This window comes from Vulpes lagopus, chromosome 7, assembly GCF_018345385.1.
Source record: "Vulpes lagopus strain Blue_001 chromosome 7, ASM1834538v1, whole genome shotgun sequence".
Lineage (NCBI taxonomy): Eukaryota > Metazoa > Chordata > Mammalia > Carnivora > Canidae > Vulpes > Vulpes lagopus.
This window is the reverse complement of record NC_054830.1, coordinates 14,474,085-14,491,749: the sequence shown is the minus strand read 5'-3', so window position 1 is coordinate 14,491,749 and position 17,665 is coordinate 14,474,085. Positions and strand designations below refer to the sequence as shown.

Here is a 17,665-nt window from a genome sequence, read left to right as displayed (position 1 = left end):
GCGGGCAGGCAGCCTTAGCCCTTTGAAGACTCTGTCATGGCCGCGCCCTGCCTCTCCTTCCGGCTTCAGCTGTCATGGCGGCGCCCTGAGTAACCACTTCCGAACACAACTCCTCCATTGTCCGGCTCTTTCTACCCTCCGGCTACTATGGCGGCGCCCAGGGCTCAACGGAAGTTAAACATCGGAAGTGAGGCGGTGCCTCTGCCCGGAAGCGAGCGCGGCGCTGGGAAAGATGGCGGCGGCGGCGGCTGCTGCGGTGGGCAACGCGGTGCCCTGCGGGGCCCGGCCTTGCGGGGCCCGGCCCGGCGGGCAGCCCAAGCCCAGGCCGCAGCCGCGCACCCTCCTCGCTGCCGGCCCGGCGCTCATAGCGAGTGGCGATGAGCTGGTGGCAGCCGTATGGCCGTACCGGCGACTGGCGCTGCTGCGGCGCCTCACGGTGCTGCCGTTCGCGGGACTGCTCTACCCGGCCTGGGTGGGCGCCGCGGCCGCCGGCTGCTGGGGCTGGGGCAGCAGCTGGGTGCAGATCCCTGAAGCCGCGCTGCTTGTGCTTGCCACCATCTGCCTCGCGCACGCGCTCACCGTCCTCTCGGGGCATTGGTCCGTGCACGCGCACTGCGCGCTCACCTGCACCCCGGTAAGTGCGCGGGCACGAGCCCGACCCTCGGCTCGGTCGGGCCTTGCGGCGAGTCACAGTCACGACGTTCGTGTCGATCCCCACCCCATGCCGGGCCTCCTCTTTCCGGGGCCTGAGTCCCCAGCGGTGTCCTCTGGGTGGCCCAATCCTGGCCCCGCTACTGACTTGTGCGACCCTGGCGCAGGTTACTTCCCTTCCTTGGAATCCTTCCCTGGTGTGGTCATTTAGATTCGATAAGGTAATACCTATAAAAAGCTCAGTGTAGGCTCCAGCATATGTCGCTCTTTGATTTGGCTTGTTAATGCTAGCTACCATAGTAGCGAGTACTAGGTACTTTCTCCTAGAAACGGTCATGTTCTCCTTCTATCTCCTATCTTGGTTTTCAAAATGTGAGGCTAGGCCTTCGAGATGTGTTCCTGCATCTGTGAAGCTTGTTTTGAGAACTCAGTTGTCCAGTGCTTAAAGGTCCTTGCATACTAGGACCGGAATTAGGTTGAAATGTTCTTTGATCGTAGCATTTAAGAGGAGCAGGAGCAATTTGTGGGCAAGTGACTTAACTGTTTGGGAGTCTCTTTAGACCTGTGTCCAAGATGAGGGTGGTGACATTGAGGGCTTCTGTTGGAATATAGCAGCACGGTTGCACTTCTGACCCTTAACCCCCAGGATCTGGATAGGGAGAGCAGCTGGATCAGCAGTTACTGCTGGTGACTGCACTGCTGTTCTCTGGGCCTGCCTCAGATGACACTGGCATGTTTGGAGCCATGGGCACTGAGGTCCAGCCAGCCTCCCCTTTGATCCCAGGCATGTGTTTCTGGAAGAAGAGGGAACTGGAAGAGCATGAATGGCTGCAGAAAAAGACAGAAGCTCCCTCTATTTAAATCCAAATGTGGACTGAGTCCTCTCTTTCTTCTGAGGGAATGAAGTCTCGGTTGTCCCAATAAGCGTTATCCCAGGGGAGGGGCTCAAACTTACGGGCTTGGTGACTTCAGGTCAATACAATGAAAGACTCCAGTGAGGGACAAAGAAATACAGGGAAGTTGGAGGGAGTGTGAACAGCCGCCCCAACCTCAACTTCCAGCTGCCTTTTGGCCTGCAGCTAGAAAGCATGCGTGTTAACTTTCTTTCCAGCGGTGGAAGAAAAAGAGGAGCTAAGCGACCATGGGGTGAGGACAAGCAGATCTGGGTTTCCATCAGAGATCTCGGGTTCTTTTCTCTGGGTTTCACTTTCCCTTTGTGTAAAATGAGAACCGTAACACCCACCGCATGCCATTAGGAGAAGAAACTGAAAAACTGCAAAGTGCCTGGCCTGGCACAGTGGCCTGGCAGTAGCCCCAAGTAGCTCTTCACACTTTTTTTCCACGGTGTTTTTGTAGTTAAGTCTTTGTTATTTTTTGCCTGCTCCAAGGCTGGTGATCTCCCCAAGGGGCAGGCAGGGCCTTTCTTCTGAGGGTCACCCTTTGGCACCTGCCCTCACACACACACACCCATCATAGGGGCTGATGAGCCAGCACCGCAGCAGTGAGATGGGTACAGCTCAGGCTTCAGGCCTCACAGATTCATCCATTGCCTCTGCATTTTAAGCACTGAGGAAACAGCAGTGAACAAAACAGACAGAAGCTCTTGCCTTCATAGTATTGGTGGGAGAGGTAGAGCTTGTGCTCAGCCACCATTGCTACAGAGAGGAAAACCCTGGCCAAAGAGAGGAACATTGTAAGGACCCCTTATGTGGAGCCTCCTCTGGGGGAGGTCTTTTTGAGAAGGGGACATTTGTACAAAGCCCTGAAGCTGATTGTGGGACCACATGTTCGAGGCAGAGAAAACAGCTTGTACCGAGCCCCTTGGCTGAAGCAAGGACAGGCCTCGTTGTCCCCCATCACTTCAGGACACGAAATAGTTAAGAGAGGAGACGCAGAGCAGCAGCCGGCCAGTGGGCTGTGACAAGACTTGGCCCACGTGGTTTATGGGTGCAGGTCATGCAGGGGACATTCTTCCTGTTTGAGTTCAGCAGAACCCCAAGCATTGGGTGCTGTCTGTGACTCCAATTTTTATGATACGAGACCAGAGGTGTGGTGAGGTGGTATCTTTGTCTCAGTGACAGACTGGAGAGTGGACAGGCCAGTGCTCTGAGCGTAGAGCCGCTGTGCTTGCAACCTCACCAGGAGGGCTTTGGAGCTGGGGGTTGAGAAGGCCTTGGCAACACCGCTTTGCCCCTCGCAGGAGTACGACCCCAGGAAAGCAACCTTCGTGAAGGTGGTGCCGACCCCCAACAATGGTTCCACTGAGCTCGTGGCCCTGCACCGGGATGAGGTAGGGATGGACCAGCTGTTGGGCTGCTCAGCCCAGGACTTGGGTGGGACTCCCAAGCCTGACAGACACCCCCAGGTGTGGGCCTTCTGCCATAGACACGCCTGCTCCCACAGGGTGAAGATGGACAGGAGGTGCTGTCCTTCGAATTCCAGAAGATCAAGTATTCCTACGACACCCTGGAGAAGAAGCGCTTCCTCCCTGTGGCCTTTCCCGTGAGAAATGCCTTCTCATACTACCAGAGCAACAGAGGGTTCCAGGAGGATTCAGAGATCCGTGCAGCCGAGAAGAAATTTGGAAGCAATAAGTGAGTCCTGATGTGCCCATGTGTTGTGACAGGGCTGGGGCTCTGCCTGTGGTCACAGCATGGACATTTGGCTGAGCCACTGGCTCCTTTTCCTGTTACTGCCCTGTCAAGTCCTGGTGCCTAGGAAATGGGAGAGGAGCCCACCCCTTCAACGGTACATCCCAGGTGAAGAAGGCAGTCACCTTTTGAGAAATGTGTTCTAGTCTTACCTCCTGTGGACTCAGCAGCTGACAGGGACCCTGGGGGTGCTCTCCAACAGGAGCCTGTGCAACTCTTCGTGGCAGCCTGGGCCAATGCCCCAGAGAGTTGACTGCTGATGCTTGTTTTGTAATTATTGTAGGATTTCTCTTTGTTTTTAAGCTTTTCTTTTAAGTGTGTGTTATCACCATGCTTCTCATACTCATCTCAGCACTTTAGGAAGAGTGATAAAGGAGTTGCCAGTGATCACAATAGTTCTCCTTTCTACTGGCCATGATGGCAGACACCTTGTACATACTTCCTCCCTTTAATCCGCAAAACCACCAGTGCTGACATGGAACTAGGTGGGGGCAGAGCCTGGCTTTAGAGCTCATTGTTCATCTTCAGAGCCCCTGGTCCTGCCTCCATGATAATTGTCCTCAATCTGAAAACCCTCAGAACCTTTAGAGAATTCTTTTCTTATTCAGTTGCTTTTAAAAAACTACTGAGGTTTTAAAAAAAAAAAACAAAAACAAAAACAAAAAACTGAGGTACTGTCACAAGTAGCAATATAATAAGAAGATTCACAAGAAATTTTTACCTTTACCTTCTGCTTGGGGTTAGCCTTGGTGGTGGCCTGGGATGTCCCTTCTCACATCTCCTGGCTCATGCAAAGTTACCTGATATAATACAGAATGGGGTCTGGTTGTTGTTGTTATCACAGTGGTTTCTTTTTCTTACACCCCATATCTAGGACACATCTCCAAGGGCAGGGTAAGGGTGGCCCTACTTGACCTGGCTGGTCCCCTGACCAGACTGGGCCACCACACAGTGGCAGAGAACACACCCTTAGGCCTTACTCCTCAATTTATGGGGCTTATTTAAAGGAGGTTTTAGAAAATTTCAGCTCCAGACCTCCCCTCTCCAACTCGGAGTGGAGCTCAGGCCCCAGAAGATTCCATAGTGCCCAGCTGCCAGGCCTTTTCTGCACAGCAGCAGGGCTCCCATCCCACAGTCAGGGAGCTCCTTCTCTGCCCGCCTTCTTACTCAACCTGATGATAAGTTCTGTCTCCCACTAGCCCTGCTTGGGTGGGTGGCTGCCTGCCTGAACAGGCTGTCGCTGGTTCAGAAGCTTTACCTGGGTTCTGCGGAGGAGAGGGCTGGCAGCAGTTAGCATGCCTGCCCCAGTGCCTTGGGGACAAGGAGAACCGTAGTAGAGTGGAGTGTCCTTTCTGGCTCATTTCCTGGGGAGGCCTGCAATGCCCTGAGTGAAGGTGTTAGGGTGGGGCCTCTGAGGTCTCTCTCATACTATGAACAGGATGTGGGGTCTGGTCTCTTGCAGGGCTGAGATGGTGGTGCCTGACTTCTCGGAGTTGTTCAAGGAGAGAGCCACAGCACCTTTCTTTGTGTTCCAGGTAGAGCAGCAGCTTGAGCCCTTCCCCCCATCCCACCTTCCCTCATCCCTTGGGGCTTTCCACAGCAATCTCCATTTCCAGACCTGAAATCCTCTTTGTGTCCTCATGGATCTGAGCCCATGGGCAGAATGACCTTTGGTGTCCCTTCCCAGCCTCCACAGGGGTCTTCGTGTGCCCCCATGGATGGCCGGGCAGGGGTGTGGACACACAGGCTGTGTCCTACAGGTGTTTTGCGTGGGGCTCTGGTGTCTGGATGAGTACTGGTACTACAGCGTCTTCACACTCTCCATGCTGGTGGCCTTCGAGGCCTCCTTGGTGCAGCAGCAGATGCGGAACATGTCTGAGATCCGGAAGATGGGCAACAAGCCCCACATGATCCAGGTGTGGCCAACAGGGAGATTGGCCAGGGCAGGGTGGGGGGCTGCCAGTCCCAGTGTTTGTGTGCAGTGGGAACAGGGTGAGATCAGCTCCAGGGATGCGCCTGCATCGTGCGCACTGTAGGATCCAGAGCTGACTGCACCTTGCCTCTACCCAGGTCTACCGCAGCCGGAAGTGGAGGCCCATTGCCAGTGATGAGATTGTTCCTGGAGACATCGTCTCCATCGGTGAGGCACATTTCTGATCTGTCCTGGTGGGAACCCTTTCTCTTGGCTCCTCTCTAACCCTCCTGCCCCTTCCTGCAGGCCGCTCCCCGCAGGAAAACCTAGTGCCATGTGATGTGCTGCTGCTGCGAGGCCGCTGCATTGTGGACGAGGCCATGCTCACAGGGGAGTCGGTGCCACAGATGAAGGTGCTGGGTGGGGAGCGGGGGTCGTACTCAGGTGTGTCACTGTCCCTATTCGTGGAGGAGGGAGAGGGTTGGTAGCTGGGCCATCATCCTGCCCAGGCATGGATGGAGGAGGAATGGAACCCTGGCCTAAGAGACTAGAAGAGGCAGAGTAGGTGCAGTGCCTAGTTGGAGCTTCCGGATTTCCTGGTCTTGCCCTCGGACGAAGGGGAGCTGGGTAATAATGAGAGGGAAGGAGATCAGAGAGGCCAAGATTGTCAGGAGTAGTCCAGGCCAGGGACCAGGGACGTCGGACTGAGGTGGGCTGAGGGGAAACCAAGAGAGCACAAAGCCTCAAGCCAATCGTGAGATAAGAGGAGTCGATGTGGAGTCGACGTGAGTCAGTGTGAGTGCACCTGCAGGTGGAGAGGAGGCAGGGCAGGATGCTATTCCTGGTCAGCTGCACTGTGTTAGGCTAGGAGCCCTGCAGGGGTCAGAGTGGCTCATCCCAGCCCCAGGAGCCTACTCTCGCCAGACTGGGGACAGAGGAGGAGGCTGATATGAGACCGCCCTCACCATTCTTTCCTTCCTGCTCAGGAGCCCATTGAAGACCTTAACCCTGACCGGGTGCTGGACCTCCAGGCTGACTCTCGGCTCCATGTCATCTTTGGGGGCACCAAGGTGGTGCAGCACATCCCCCCACAGAAGGCCACCACAGGCCTGAAGCGTAGGTGCCTTGGGGGGTCTGAAGTGTCCTGGCCCCACCATCCCCACCCCCTCCACATCTGCTTGACTGTGAGGGAGTTGGGATGAACAGACACAAATGATGCTGGTCCTGTTTGTCTTTGCAGCGGTTGACAACGGGTGTGTGGCCTACGTTCTTAGGACTGGATTCAATACATCCCAGGTATGGCCCCTTGTCTGGCTCTGGGGAGGGTAGGCCTTAGTGCGGGTGGCAGACAGTCGACAGTGGCTCTTTCAGACCCCAGAACATCCTGGCCAAAGACTTATTCAGACAGCAGGTATCGGCTTGTGGCCAGGGCGCAGACGTGAGCCCTACACCAGGCCTGCTGTCTTCAGCTGAGGTTCTGGTGGGGAGCACAGAAAGGAAACTGGCCAAACACACTGGGGTCACGAACAGAATCACACCTGTAAACTTGACTAAAGTGAGCGCTGCCTTGTAGAGGTAATTGGCAGCGCCTCCTTCTGAAAGACTCAGTCCCCCCATCTCAGCCACTTCTTTCCCTGACCCCCAGTTTTTGACCACTGGTCTTTATAGCCCTTAGCCAAGTTGCAGCCCCCTACATAGTTGTGTGGACCCCGTGTCATGGGTGCAAGAGTCACGGGTGGGCCCAGGGCAGGCACTCCCAATCCACAGACAGAGAATGTGGCCTGGTGCTCTCGGGTGTGGGAGGCCACCTCCCTGGCAGAAAAGGCCTCTAAGCTTCTGACCTTCTAGGGCAAGCTGCTGCGCACCATCCTCTTTGGAGTCAAGAGGGTAACTGCAAACAACCTGGAGACCTTCATTTTCATCCTCTTCCTCCTGGTGTTTGCCATCGCAGCAGCTGCCTATGTGTGGATTGAAGGTATATGCGGGGGCCCCTCCCCTGCCTGCTGGCCCCCTCCCTCCCTCCGGCCCCTAGGCTGGCAGGCCCTGTCTCTGCAGGCACCAAGGACCCTAGCCGGAACCGTTACAAGCTCTTTCTGGAATGCACACTGATCCTCACATCAGTCGTGCCCCCGGAACTGCCCATTGAGTTGTCTCTGGCTGTCAATACCTCCCTCATCGCCCTGGCCAAGCTGTGTGAGTGCCTGGGTCAGGGCTGGGGCGCTGAGTGGGCCAGGGCCTGACAGAACCCCTGACCCTGACTCCCCACTTCCCAGACATGTACTGCACGGAGCCCTTCCGGATCCCATTCGCTGGCAAGGTGGAGGTGTGCTGCTTTGACAAGACAGGGACCTTGACTAGCGACAGCCTGGTCGTTCGTGGCGTGGCTGGGCTCAGGTGAACACGAGCGGCCTGGGCTCTTGCCCAGCAGATGGCTTTGCAGGAACTCAAAGGACAGATAGCACCCACCCCTAGGTCCCATGGTGTAACCCAAAAGTCTGATCGGGAGCGGGGAGGCTCCTTTTGTTCCTCAATGTGGCAGCGACGGGGGCTCCACCCCAAGCAGCCATTTGACCTTTAGGGACATCCACAAGATGCGTACAGATGTCCCGAGGACCAAGACAGTGCATTCCTCTGGGCCCCTGCAATGCGAGCCCAGAGTGGGAGCCCATCCCTCATCCTGGCTAGCGACTCCCAGGGGTTTTTCCACTCTATCAGCAGCTGTTTCCTATCTTTGCAGAGATGGGAAGGAGGTCACTCCTGTGTCCAACATCCCTGTAGAAACGCACCGTGCCCTGGCCTCATGCCACTCCCTCATGCAGCTGGATGATGGCACCCTTGTGGGTGACCCACTCGAGAAGGCTATGCTGACAGCTGTGGACTGGACACTGACCAAAGGTGAGGGGCTGGAGCTTTGGGCCCAGCTGGGCTGAACTGTCAGCTCTCGCACCCCTGGGTAGGCGGGCTACATCCCTCAGAGACAGTGTGTCCAGCTCAGGGGCAGGCAAGCCCACAGCTCTGGTGGTTCCCTAGGTGGGTGGGCACAGGCTTACCTCTGACCTGAGATAGTCCACCCCTTGGAAGTAGAACCTGCCCCACCCTGCTGGAAGCCACGGGCAGCATCCTCTGAGTACAGATCTCCCAATCTGATCCCTCCTAGAGCGAGGAGCCCCCCTTCCCCCTTCCCTACCCTGCAGGGTCTGGGTCTAAGGGCGGGGGGGAACAGAGGGGTGGAAAGGGGAGGCGGGGGCTTGGCTGCCTCTTTGGAGCGAAGGCCCTCAGGATTCGTACTTATTTGTTTCCAGATGAGAAAGTATTCCCCCGAAGTATTAAAACTCAGGGGCTGAAAATTCACCAGCGCTTTCATTTTGCCAGTGCCCTAAAGCGAATGTCCGTGCTCGCCTCCTATGAGAAGCTAGGCTCCACTGATCTCTGCTACATCGCGGCTGTGAAGGGGGCCCCCGAAACCCTGCACTCCATGGTGAGCCAGCCCTGGCCCCGGGGGAAGGGGGGCGCGGGGCGGTCGGTGACATCCCCTGCGTTCCCTGCAGTTCGCCCAGTGCCCACCTGACTACCACCACATCCATACGGAGATTTCCCGGGAAGGAGCCCGAGTCCTGGCGCTGGGGTACAAGGAACTGGGGCACCTCACCCACCAGCAGGTAAGGGTTCAGGCCCCCCATCTACTGGCCCTGTATCCATACCACCGTCTGTTCTCTGTAACATCACCATGAGCAGGCACAGTTTCCTCCTCCTCCCTGACGTCTACCTTGGGAGGCCTTGAGTGGCCCTCAGTCCTTGGTCCCTTCTCTACTGTGTACCTGCTCCTTATGGAACCCCATCCCACCCTGGCTTCTGAGGCCACTTCCTGCAGAGTAACCAGGGCTCCATGCAGCCTCTTATCCCACACCCTTGAGTCCTCACACCCCCCCAGGGATCACCAGGAGGCACCTTGGATTCCTGTCTCCAGCCCAGTTCTACCCCTACCCTGCCTGACCACCCAATCACCACGTGGTGTTGGGGCACCCCCAGTTCTCTGTCATACTATTTATCCTGCCAATTATCGGCTCCTCCCGTTTCCACCATCAGTACTGCTCTTTTATCTGGTTCCCCCTTGGTTCTCATCCAGTCCACTTACAGCTAATGGCTGAGAAATCCTTCTAGAACGTATATACCAGGTTGTGTCCCTGTGTTCAGATCCCAGGTCACAGCTTACTCTCCTGCCCCCAGGACCACCCTCCTTGGTGCCTCTCTTTGAGCCTATCTGCCCCATTCCCCTGCGTTCGTCTTTTATGGCAGTTAGTCTTCTGATTTCTGTGACTTTTTTATTACACATCTCTTCCAGTAGAAGGCAAGCTCTGTGAGGACGAGAGTTTGCGGTTTCTGGTATGAGGTATAGGGTGAGCATGCGCTTAATGGATAACAAAGGAGTATCTGACTTTGCCATCTTGGAAGTGGAATCACAGAGGCTTATGCCCTGCTATTGCTCACACCAGGGAGTAAAGCCCCGTGGTGGGGAAACCAGGGTCCTGTGGGTCCAGGGTACCTGCTGCCCTCCCTACTTCTTACCTGAGCCTCAAGTGTTCCTCCTGTAAGGATGGGCCCTTCCCTGACCCCCACTCCACTGCTTGAAAATGGAGGAGGGTTGGGTCATGAGGGTAACCCTGTATCCCTTTACAGGCCCGGGAGGTCAAACGGGAGGCCCTGGAGTGCAACCTCAAGTTCGTTGGCTTCATCGTGGTCTCCTGCCCACTCAAGGCTGACTCTAAATCCGTAATCCGGGAGATCCAGAATGCATCCCACCGGGTACAGCTGCTGGACCCCTCCCCACTGGGCCCCAAGGGTGGGTGGGTCTTGGTTCCTTCTTCCAGAGAGAGCAATGTGACAACGGAGGGCAGTTCTCCCCTCAGTGGGGCAGGTGTGGGTGGGTATCCACGTCTCAGTCTCAAGGATGTCTTTCTTGGATTTTGGCCAAGCTCCATCACAGCTCTGGTGCTCATGCTGTCCCAAGCCTGAGGATGCTTTGGGACCTGATCTGTGCACACCCTTCTCAAGTTACTTCTTTTGCCCCCAGCATCCCTGGGAGGCGAGGGCAGTTCCCCCACTCCACCCCATCCTAGAGACGAGGAGTTGGACTACAGATGTGGAGGCAACTCCTAGACAAACTACATCCATCTGTCCTGTGGTTTCTGTTTTTTAGTTTGGGACTCGGGATGTAGTTTAGGATGTGGGAGGATAGTGAGCAGTCTCAGAGTTGGTGACGTGAATACCCCACCTGGCCCTCAGCGGTCACAGCCCGTCTTCCCATCTTCCCATCACCGGGCTCTAACTGAGAAGACTGGAGCATCTGCTCCCTCTACCTAGGGCAGCTACCAAGTCAAGAGGGTTCACACCAATGGTTGGTTCTTAGTCTGTATTACAAATAAAGGCTGTGAGTGTTCTTAGACACACATACATGTATCGTTGGCATAAAACACCACCAGGTTGGGATGGATTGTGGTCCTTGGAAGCCCATTCTGCATCAGGGGGCCAAGACTACCTTCTGTGGCCTTGTTTAGAGGGGCCTCAGCCACCAGGTCTGGAGTTCTGACCTGCGGGGCCCTGCCCCACTGTGCCTCTATGTTCTCCTCAGGTGGTCATGATCACAGGTGACAACCCGCTCACTGCCTGCCACGTGGCTCAGGAACTGCACTTCATTGAAAAGGCACAAACACTGATCCTGCAGCCTCCCACAGAGAAAGGTGAGGTATCATGTGTCCATAGGCCGGGGGAACCCTGAGTCCAAGAACAGCTCTGATCTGGTGGCCCACCTGCATTTCAGGCCTGAGAGAACACCCTCACTGTCATCCAGTATCTGTGACCCAGACCTGTGGAACATAGCCATGCCTTATCAGCATGCTCGGGCTCTCTGGCCAAGGAGCCCCACACCTATGTGTCCAGCAGTAGGCAGGAATAACTGGTCTGGGGTCAATGACGACTTAGAACCGGAGTGGTTGATTGTTGTCACACCAGGCCATGTTTCCTATCCTCACACCTGTCTTGGGCCTGGCAGGCTGCCTGTACTCAGTGAGGGCTCCCCTCCTCTAAGCACAGGGATGCTAGTGCTCGTCCTCAGCATGGCCAGACCCTAGGCAGAAGGTCTGGTTTGTGTTACCATGTTGGCCCCTCTGCCCTACATGGGAGGCCTCATCATCCCACACCCTGTAGGAGGAAAATGAACAGGTGTGCTGTTGACACTCACACCTTATAGATAAGGAAACAGAAGTAAACTCACCTACCTTAGTGACACTGTGACTAAGGATTTGAACCGAGATGTTCTGACTCCAGAGTTCATGGCCTCTGGTCACTCCTGAGTAATCAAATTGGCTGCAAGTGGTGCCCCAGAGTAGAACCAGTTGAGGGGCAGTCCAGCCCCAGCACCTCCAACTGGTAGAGTATGGGTTCTGTCAGATGCCAGGGGATGGTGCCTGCCTTGGGGAGCCACATGCACGGGGTTGGTTGCCAGGCTGCAGGTCAGAGAAGGATACTGGCTTCTGGAACTCTGCTGGATTCTAGAATTTCACAGTCCTTCTAGTCTGCACCATTGGTCCCACATGTCTGTCATCTCTGTCCCGGCCCCAGGGATTAGAGGCAGGTGTCCCAGAGATGGTAATCAGGACTATTGATTGGCAAGTGAAGTTGCTCTAGCAAAAAAGCCATCATAAAAGTCAGATGGAGGTTGTTTTCCCTTCCAGCCCAGACAACCCAGGATGAGCCATGCAGTGCCAGAAGGCCTCCTTCAGCCATCCTTGTTTCTCAGTGTCCATGCCCGGGCCAGCCATCTAGAAAGATGAAGTGGTTGGCAAGCAGGATCTGGCCCAAGAAAGTGACTTGGTGCCCTGGCCCTGGAAGAGCAGGGTTTCAGACAGGTCCCAGGGTCAGCAGTGTCTTGCTCCTGAGGTCAGGCTGTCTAGATTTAAATCTGTGGTCTCAGGCCAGTGACCTAGGCTCTGGGTTCTTGAATCCTTTGTATTAGAAGGTTCTGTGAACAACATCTGTGGGGTTGCTGGGGTCTAGGGTTCAGGTGTAGCTGGGGGTTGGTAGAGATAAAGAGAGGTGGGGGCCGAGAAGTTGCTTCAGAGAGATGAGACTGGGACGGCATATGTGGGCTCCACGTGAGGGGGAGTTGCTGAGTGGCTGAACTCCCTCCCTGACCCTGGGCTCTGGCCCTGCAGGTCGACCCTGTGAGTGGCGCTCTATCGATGGCAGTGTCACGCTGCCCCTGGCCAGGGGCTCCCCGAAGGCACTGGCCCTGGAGCATGCGCTGTGCCTCACGGGCGATGGCCTGGCCCACTTACAGGCTGAGGACCCTCAGCAGCTGCTTCACCTCATCCCCCATGTGCAGGTGTTTGCCCGTGTGGCCCCCAAACAGAAGGTGTGTACAGAGGAGGTTGGGGGGCAGGCAGAGCCCTAGGGGCAGCACACAGCCCTCACTCAGTCCATCTCTGCACCCATAGGAGTTTGTCATCACCAGCCTGAAGGAGCTGGGCTACGTGACCCTCATGTGTGGCGACGGCACCAATGATGTGGGTGCCCTAAAGCATGCTGACGTGGGTGAGTCCTGCGAGCTGAGGGACTGTTCCTTCCGTTACTGTCTTGCAGCGCAGCTTAGCATGAGAGATATGTCACTGAGTGAGTTCTCTGAGGAGGCAGGGAATGGAGCAGGTGCCAGTGGGATTGGGGATCTGAGGAGTGCAGGTCTTTGGAAGGGACATAGGCGTCAGAGGAACAAGGTGGGGCAGGCAGGCACCGGGGCCTCTGGGAGTATAGGAAGACAGGTGGACTCCAGGTGGCAGACACAGCTTGGTTTCTTCAGGCCTCCCGGTACTGTGAGGACCATGTGGGCAGTGAGTGCTGAGGCTGGAGGCAGGGGAAGATGGGATAAGTAGGGATGCACAAACTGAAGCTGAGGCGTTTGCCAGCTGTTCACAGCCTTGGATTTCTGTCAACAGAATGTAGTTGTCAGGTTAAGGTTTCAAGACCAATCTGATGGGGCACTTGGGTGGCTCAGTTAAGCGTCCAACTCTTGATTTTGGCTAAGGCTATGATTTCAGGATTTGTGAGAGCAAGCCCCATGTTGGCTCTGGACTTGAGTGTAGCCTGTTTGAGATTCTCTCTCTCTCTCTCTCTCTCTCTCTCTCTTTCTCTTTCTCTCTCCTTCCTCCTCCCCAACACCCCACCCCTGTTTAAATGCACTTTTTTTTTTATAAGATTTTATTTATTCATTCATGAGAGAAAGCCAGAGACGTACGCAGAGGGAGAAGCAGGGTTCCCACAGGGAGCCTGATGCAGGACTCAATCCCAGGACCCCGGGATCACGACCTGAGCCAAATGCAGAAGCTCAGCCACTGAGCCACTCGGGTGCCCCCACATGTGCACTCTCTCTCTAAAAATAAAGGAAAAAACCAACCTAATGTACCTAAAGCGCTTTTCAGATTCTTAACTACTTTGTTAATTGTTATTCCCTAGAATTGTGATCCTTGGCAGTATATTTTGGAAATTAGTTTTTTTTGTTTTTTTTTAAGATTTTTATAAATTATTTGAGAGAGCAGAAGTGGCAGGAGAAGGACATAGGGAAAAGGAGAATCAGACTTCCTGCTGAGCAGGGCACAGACTTGGGGCTTGATCCCAGGACCCTGAAATCATGATCTGACCCAAAGGCAGACGCTTAACCCACTGAGCCACCTAGGTATTGCCGGAAATCAGTTTTGACTCCTCAGGTTTTCTGTGTATTTGGGTTTTGCTTTCCAAATGTAAAAAGTAATATAGATGCTCTTTGAGGCACTCCTTGGGGAGATCATCTGAGATGGGGAGGTTTGGCTTCTGTGAGTAGACATGGCACTCCATTCTGCATGGGGCTTCACTTGGCACAGGGCCAGCACGCTGGGGTGACTGGATCCCTCTCGCTCCAGACACACAAATACCTCCCCGCAGGTGTGGCACTCCTGGCCAATGCCCCCGAGCGAGTTGTGGAACGGCGCCGACGGCCGCGAGACAGCCCTGTTCTGAGCAGCAGTGGAGTCCGGGCCACCTCCAGGGCAGCCAAGCAGAAGTCAGGGCTCCCACCCCCCGAGGAACAACTGGTCTCCCAGCGGGTGAGTCACAGGATGTGGGGGGCGGTGGCACCCTTTGGTGGCCAAGTCTCACCCCTGCTGCCTGCCGCACAGGACCGCCTGAGCCAGGTGCTACGGGAACTCGAGGATGAGAGCACGCCCATTGTGAAGCTGGGGGATGCCAGCATCGCTGCCCCCTTCACCTCCAAGCTCTCCTCCATCCAGTGCAGTGAGTCCCACCCCAGTCCTCCCTGTGCCCATCCCCAGGCCCATCCTGATTGGCCCCATGCCCACACCTTCCTCTCCTCCCCTGCCCCCCCTACAGTCTGCCACGTGATCAAGCAGGGCCGCTGTACACTGGTGACCACGCTGCAGATGTTCAAGATCCTGGCACTCAATGCCCTCATCCTGGCCTATAGTCAGAGTGTTCTCTACTTGGAGGGTGTCAAGTTCAGTGACTTCCAGGCCACACTGCAGGGGTTGCTGCTGGCCGGCTGCTTCCTCTTCATCTCCCGTTCCAAGGTGGGCTGAGCCACAGGCAAAAGCAGGGGCTCCCTCCCATCTCAGGAATACCCTTTACCTCTTTGGGCCAGCTAGGGTGGACTGTTAAAGTCACCACTATTACATGTCATCCATTTGTCTTCACAGCAGCCCTCAGGGTGGGAACTGTCATCCCCATGTTATAGATGGGGACCCCTTGGGCAGGGCAGGTGCATGCTGAGGCTCCTCAGAGGGGTACAACTTGGGCCCCAGCACTGTCTACCAGCTGGGGTCTCAGGTGGCCTACACAGAACCCACAGGGAAGGAAAGGACAATGGGGAAATGATTATCAAGACCACTCAGAAAGCATGCAGTATCATGAAAAATACAGAGTGGGTCATAAGCTACAGGGGACAGCCTTAGGTTGTTCAGGAGAGCCTGTGTTATGCATAAAGAACAAGGGAACCTTCCAGGAAGTAGACAGAAAGGCCATAGATGGGCATCTGCTAATGCCAGGAGCACCTGGTAGCCAGAGGAGGGGGTCGGTGAGTTGTGTCAGTCATGCACATCTGGTGGGTCCCTGGGAGGGCTTTGGTTTGTTCCAGAACAAGGGGAGGGGGGTGGGTTTGGCTGCTCTGTGGAGCATAGGCCTTGAGTGATGGTGTGGTGGCATCTGCACTAAGGCCTGGGTAATGAGGAGGGCTCTGGGGACTGGTGCTGACTCCTAACCTCCAGGATTTGGTGACTGCTCTCTGCATGAATCCTGCCAGGAGGCAGGGTGGACTGGTGCAGGGGGGCGTGGACCCTGACATGTCCCTCCACCCTGCTACTACAGCCCCTCAAGACTCTCTCCCGAGAGCGGCCCCTGCCCAACATCTTCAACCTGTACACCGTCCTTACGGTCGTGCTCCAATTCTGTGTCCACTTCCTGAGTCTCGTGTACCTGTACAGTGAGGCCCAGGCCCGGAGCCCCAAGAAGTGAGTGCTGCCCCAGCATGGGAGTTGGGGAGGGGCAGGGCGCTCATAGGCAGTGGGCAGTGTCCCTGCAGTACAGGCTACAGGAGGATGTGCAGCCAGGCATTACCCCTGTGGGGTAACCAAGGTCTAGCCAGTGGGGTCAGCCAAGCAGAGAGCCCTGGCTCTGTGCAGGGATGATGGGGGTCAGAGACGGCCCTGTCCCCTGTGTGTTGCTGCAGGCAGGAGCAGTTCGTGGACCTGTACAAGGAGTTTGAGCCAAGCCTGGTCAACAGCACCGTGTACATCATGGCAATGGCCATGCAGATGGCCACCTTTGCCATCAACTACAAAGTGAGGCCCAGCCCTTTCCTGAGTTCACCCTGCTCACTTTCCTGGCCTCCACAGCACATGACTCTTCATCTTTCTGTCCCCACAGGGCCCACCATTCATGGAAAGCTTGCCAGAGAACAAGCCCCTCGTGTGGAGCCTGGCCGTGTCACTCCTGGCCATCGTGGGCCTGCTCCTTGGCTCCTCGCCTGACTTCAACAGTCAGTTTGGCCTCGTGGACATCCCTGTGGAGGTGAGTGGCCCTGTGGATGTGGCCCCAGGACTTAGCCTGGGCCCATCCACAGGCACCCGGCTCACCAGTGTTCCTTGCCCCACAGTTCAAGCTGGTCATCGCCCAGGTCCTGCTCCTGGACTTCTGCCTGGCGCTCCTGGCCGACCGTGTCCTGCAGTTCTTCTTGGGGACCCCGAAGCTGAAAGTGCCTTCCTGAGATGGCAGTGCCGGCACTTGCTGCCCATGTTGGTGCCACCGGGCGGGAGCCCCAAGAGGGAACACTGCCCCCGTGGTGAGGCAGGTCCGGCCTTGCCACCAGGACTGAACTGAGCTGGGACCACCCCGCAGCCACTTGAGGGCCCAGATGGCAGAACCAGCCTAGGGCCAGTACCTTTGGTAAATAAAGCCGCATCCATGATTTTAAGAAGCCTTGCCTCCACCTTTGTCTGTGCCACTGGAGGGGTCATGGTGGGGCTGTGCAGTCACCGAGCAGGGAGGGTCCTGGCACCTCCCCAGGAGCCATGAGGTTGTTAAAAAGCCTCTGGATCCAGCTATTCAGTGCCAGGCTCCAATCTCAGAGAGTTGTACATATTTCCTAATTTGATAAGCACTTCTCTATTTCTTTGGTCTCAGCTTCATATTCTGTTCTCTTAGGTACTGGTCAGTGAAGAGTTAGGGATAATGGCATTTTCTCCTCTTTAGGGATATATGAAGTATTGCATTCCTTCCTCTCACAGTGTGATTTGATTCCAAATCATTGCAGATACTAACTCGGGTCACACCCGCAGGGGCCCTGTGCTATGTGGGGTGTCATTTATCATCTGTCAGAGGGTGCGCACTCCTTACAACTCCGGAATTGTGGAGTAGGTAGCATGAGAGCAATCATGGCCTTGGGAGATTTCCTGCCTTCTCAACAGCTAAGAACTTTAGAAAGCAAAATTATAAACCTGTTCTTCTTTCTCTTATTTTTAAGATAAGTAGGGGGTGGGGGTGGAGGGGTAGCAGAAGGAGAAAGAGCCTCCATGCTCATCATGGGATTGTGACCCGAGACTGACTGATTTCACCCAGGTGCCTCATAAGTATAACTTTGACAAGCTGGATGTGAGAATCCCAGGCCCAGACTTCAAGACAAACTCTCTCCCTGCTGATTATCTGTGAGGGGCTCACCACCCCTTGATCATTCTCAGCAGTCTGTCCCTTGTCCAGCTTGCTATCGGGAGGAGTGTGGTCCACAGTCCAAGGAAAGCCTTGGGATCCAAAACAGGGAATGGTCAGGGACCATCTGTGAATGCCTGTGAGCATCACATGGGCCCTTGGCACAGACCAAAGTGTATGGAGGTTTAGGGGTGCCAGAGCCCACTGGACA

The 17,665-nt window shown here is 55.6% G+C and overlaps 1 protein-coding gene across 1 annotated transcript; it reads left to right on the top strand.

Annotated features, from left to right (window-relative positions):
- The first annotated feature begins 213 nt into the window (after positions 1–213).
- On the top strand, positions 214–16,723 carry ATP13A1 (ATPase 13A1). The gene is made up of 26 exons (XM_041763971.1): positions 214–634; positions 2,852–2,941; positions 3,055–3,245; positions 4,765–4,837; positions 5,063–5,218; positions 5,373–5,442; positions 5,521–5,627; positions 6,201–6,330; positions 6,455–6,510; positions 7,063–7,189; positions 7,270–7,407; positions 7,488–7,608; positions 7,952–8,109; positions 8,517–8,692; positions 8,763–8,873; positions 9,892–10,017; positions 10,844–10,952; positions 12,426–12,625; positions 12,708–12,804; positions 14,185–14,345; positions 14,418–14,532; positions 14,629–14,825; positions 15,619–15,761; positions 15,980–16,091; positions 16,177–16,320; positions 16,406–16,723. Exons 1-26 carry the CDS (start codon positions 233–235, stop codon positions 16,514–16,516), a joined length of 3,621 nt encoding a protein of 1,206 aa, XP_041619905.1. The 5' UTR covers positions 214–232; the 3' UTR covers positions 16,517–16,723.
- Positions 16,724–17,665: the final 942 nt, after the last annotated feature.

Coding starts and splice junctions, on each gene's coding strand:
- ATP13A1 (XM_041763971.1), top strand. CDS start 233: ATGGCGGCGGCGGCGGCTGCTGCGGTGGGCAACGCGGTGCCCTGCGGG. Junction 4,838..5,062: donor CACCTTTCTTTGTGTTCCAG/GTAGAGCAGCAG, acceptor TGTGTCCTACAG/GTGTTTTGCGTGGGGCTCTG. Junction 6,511..7,062: donor CTGGATTCAATACATCCCAG/GTATGGCCCCTT, acceptor CTGACCTTCTAG/GGCAAGCTGCTGCGCACCAT.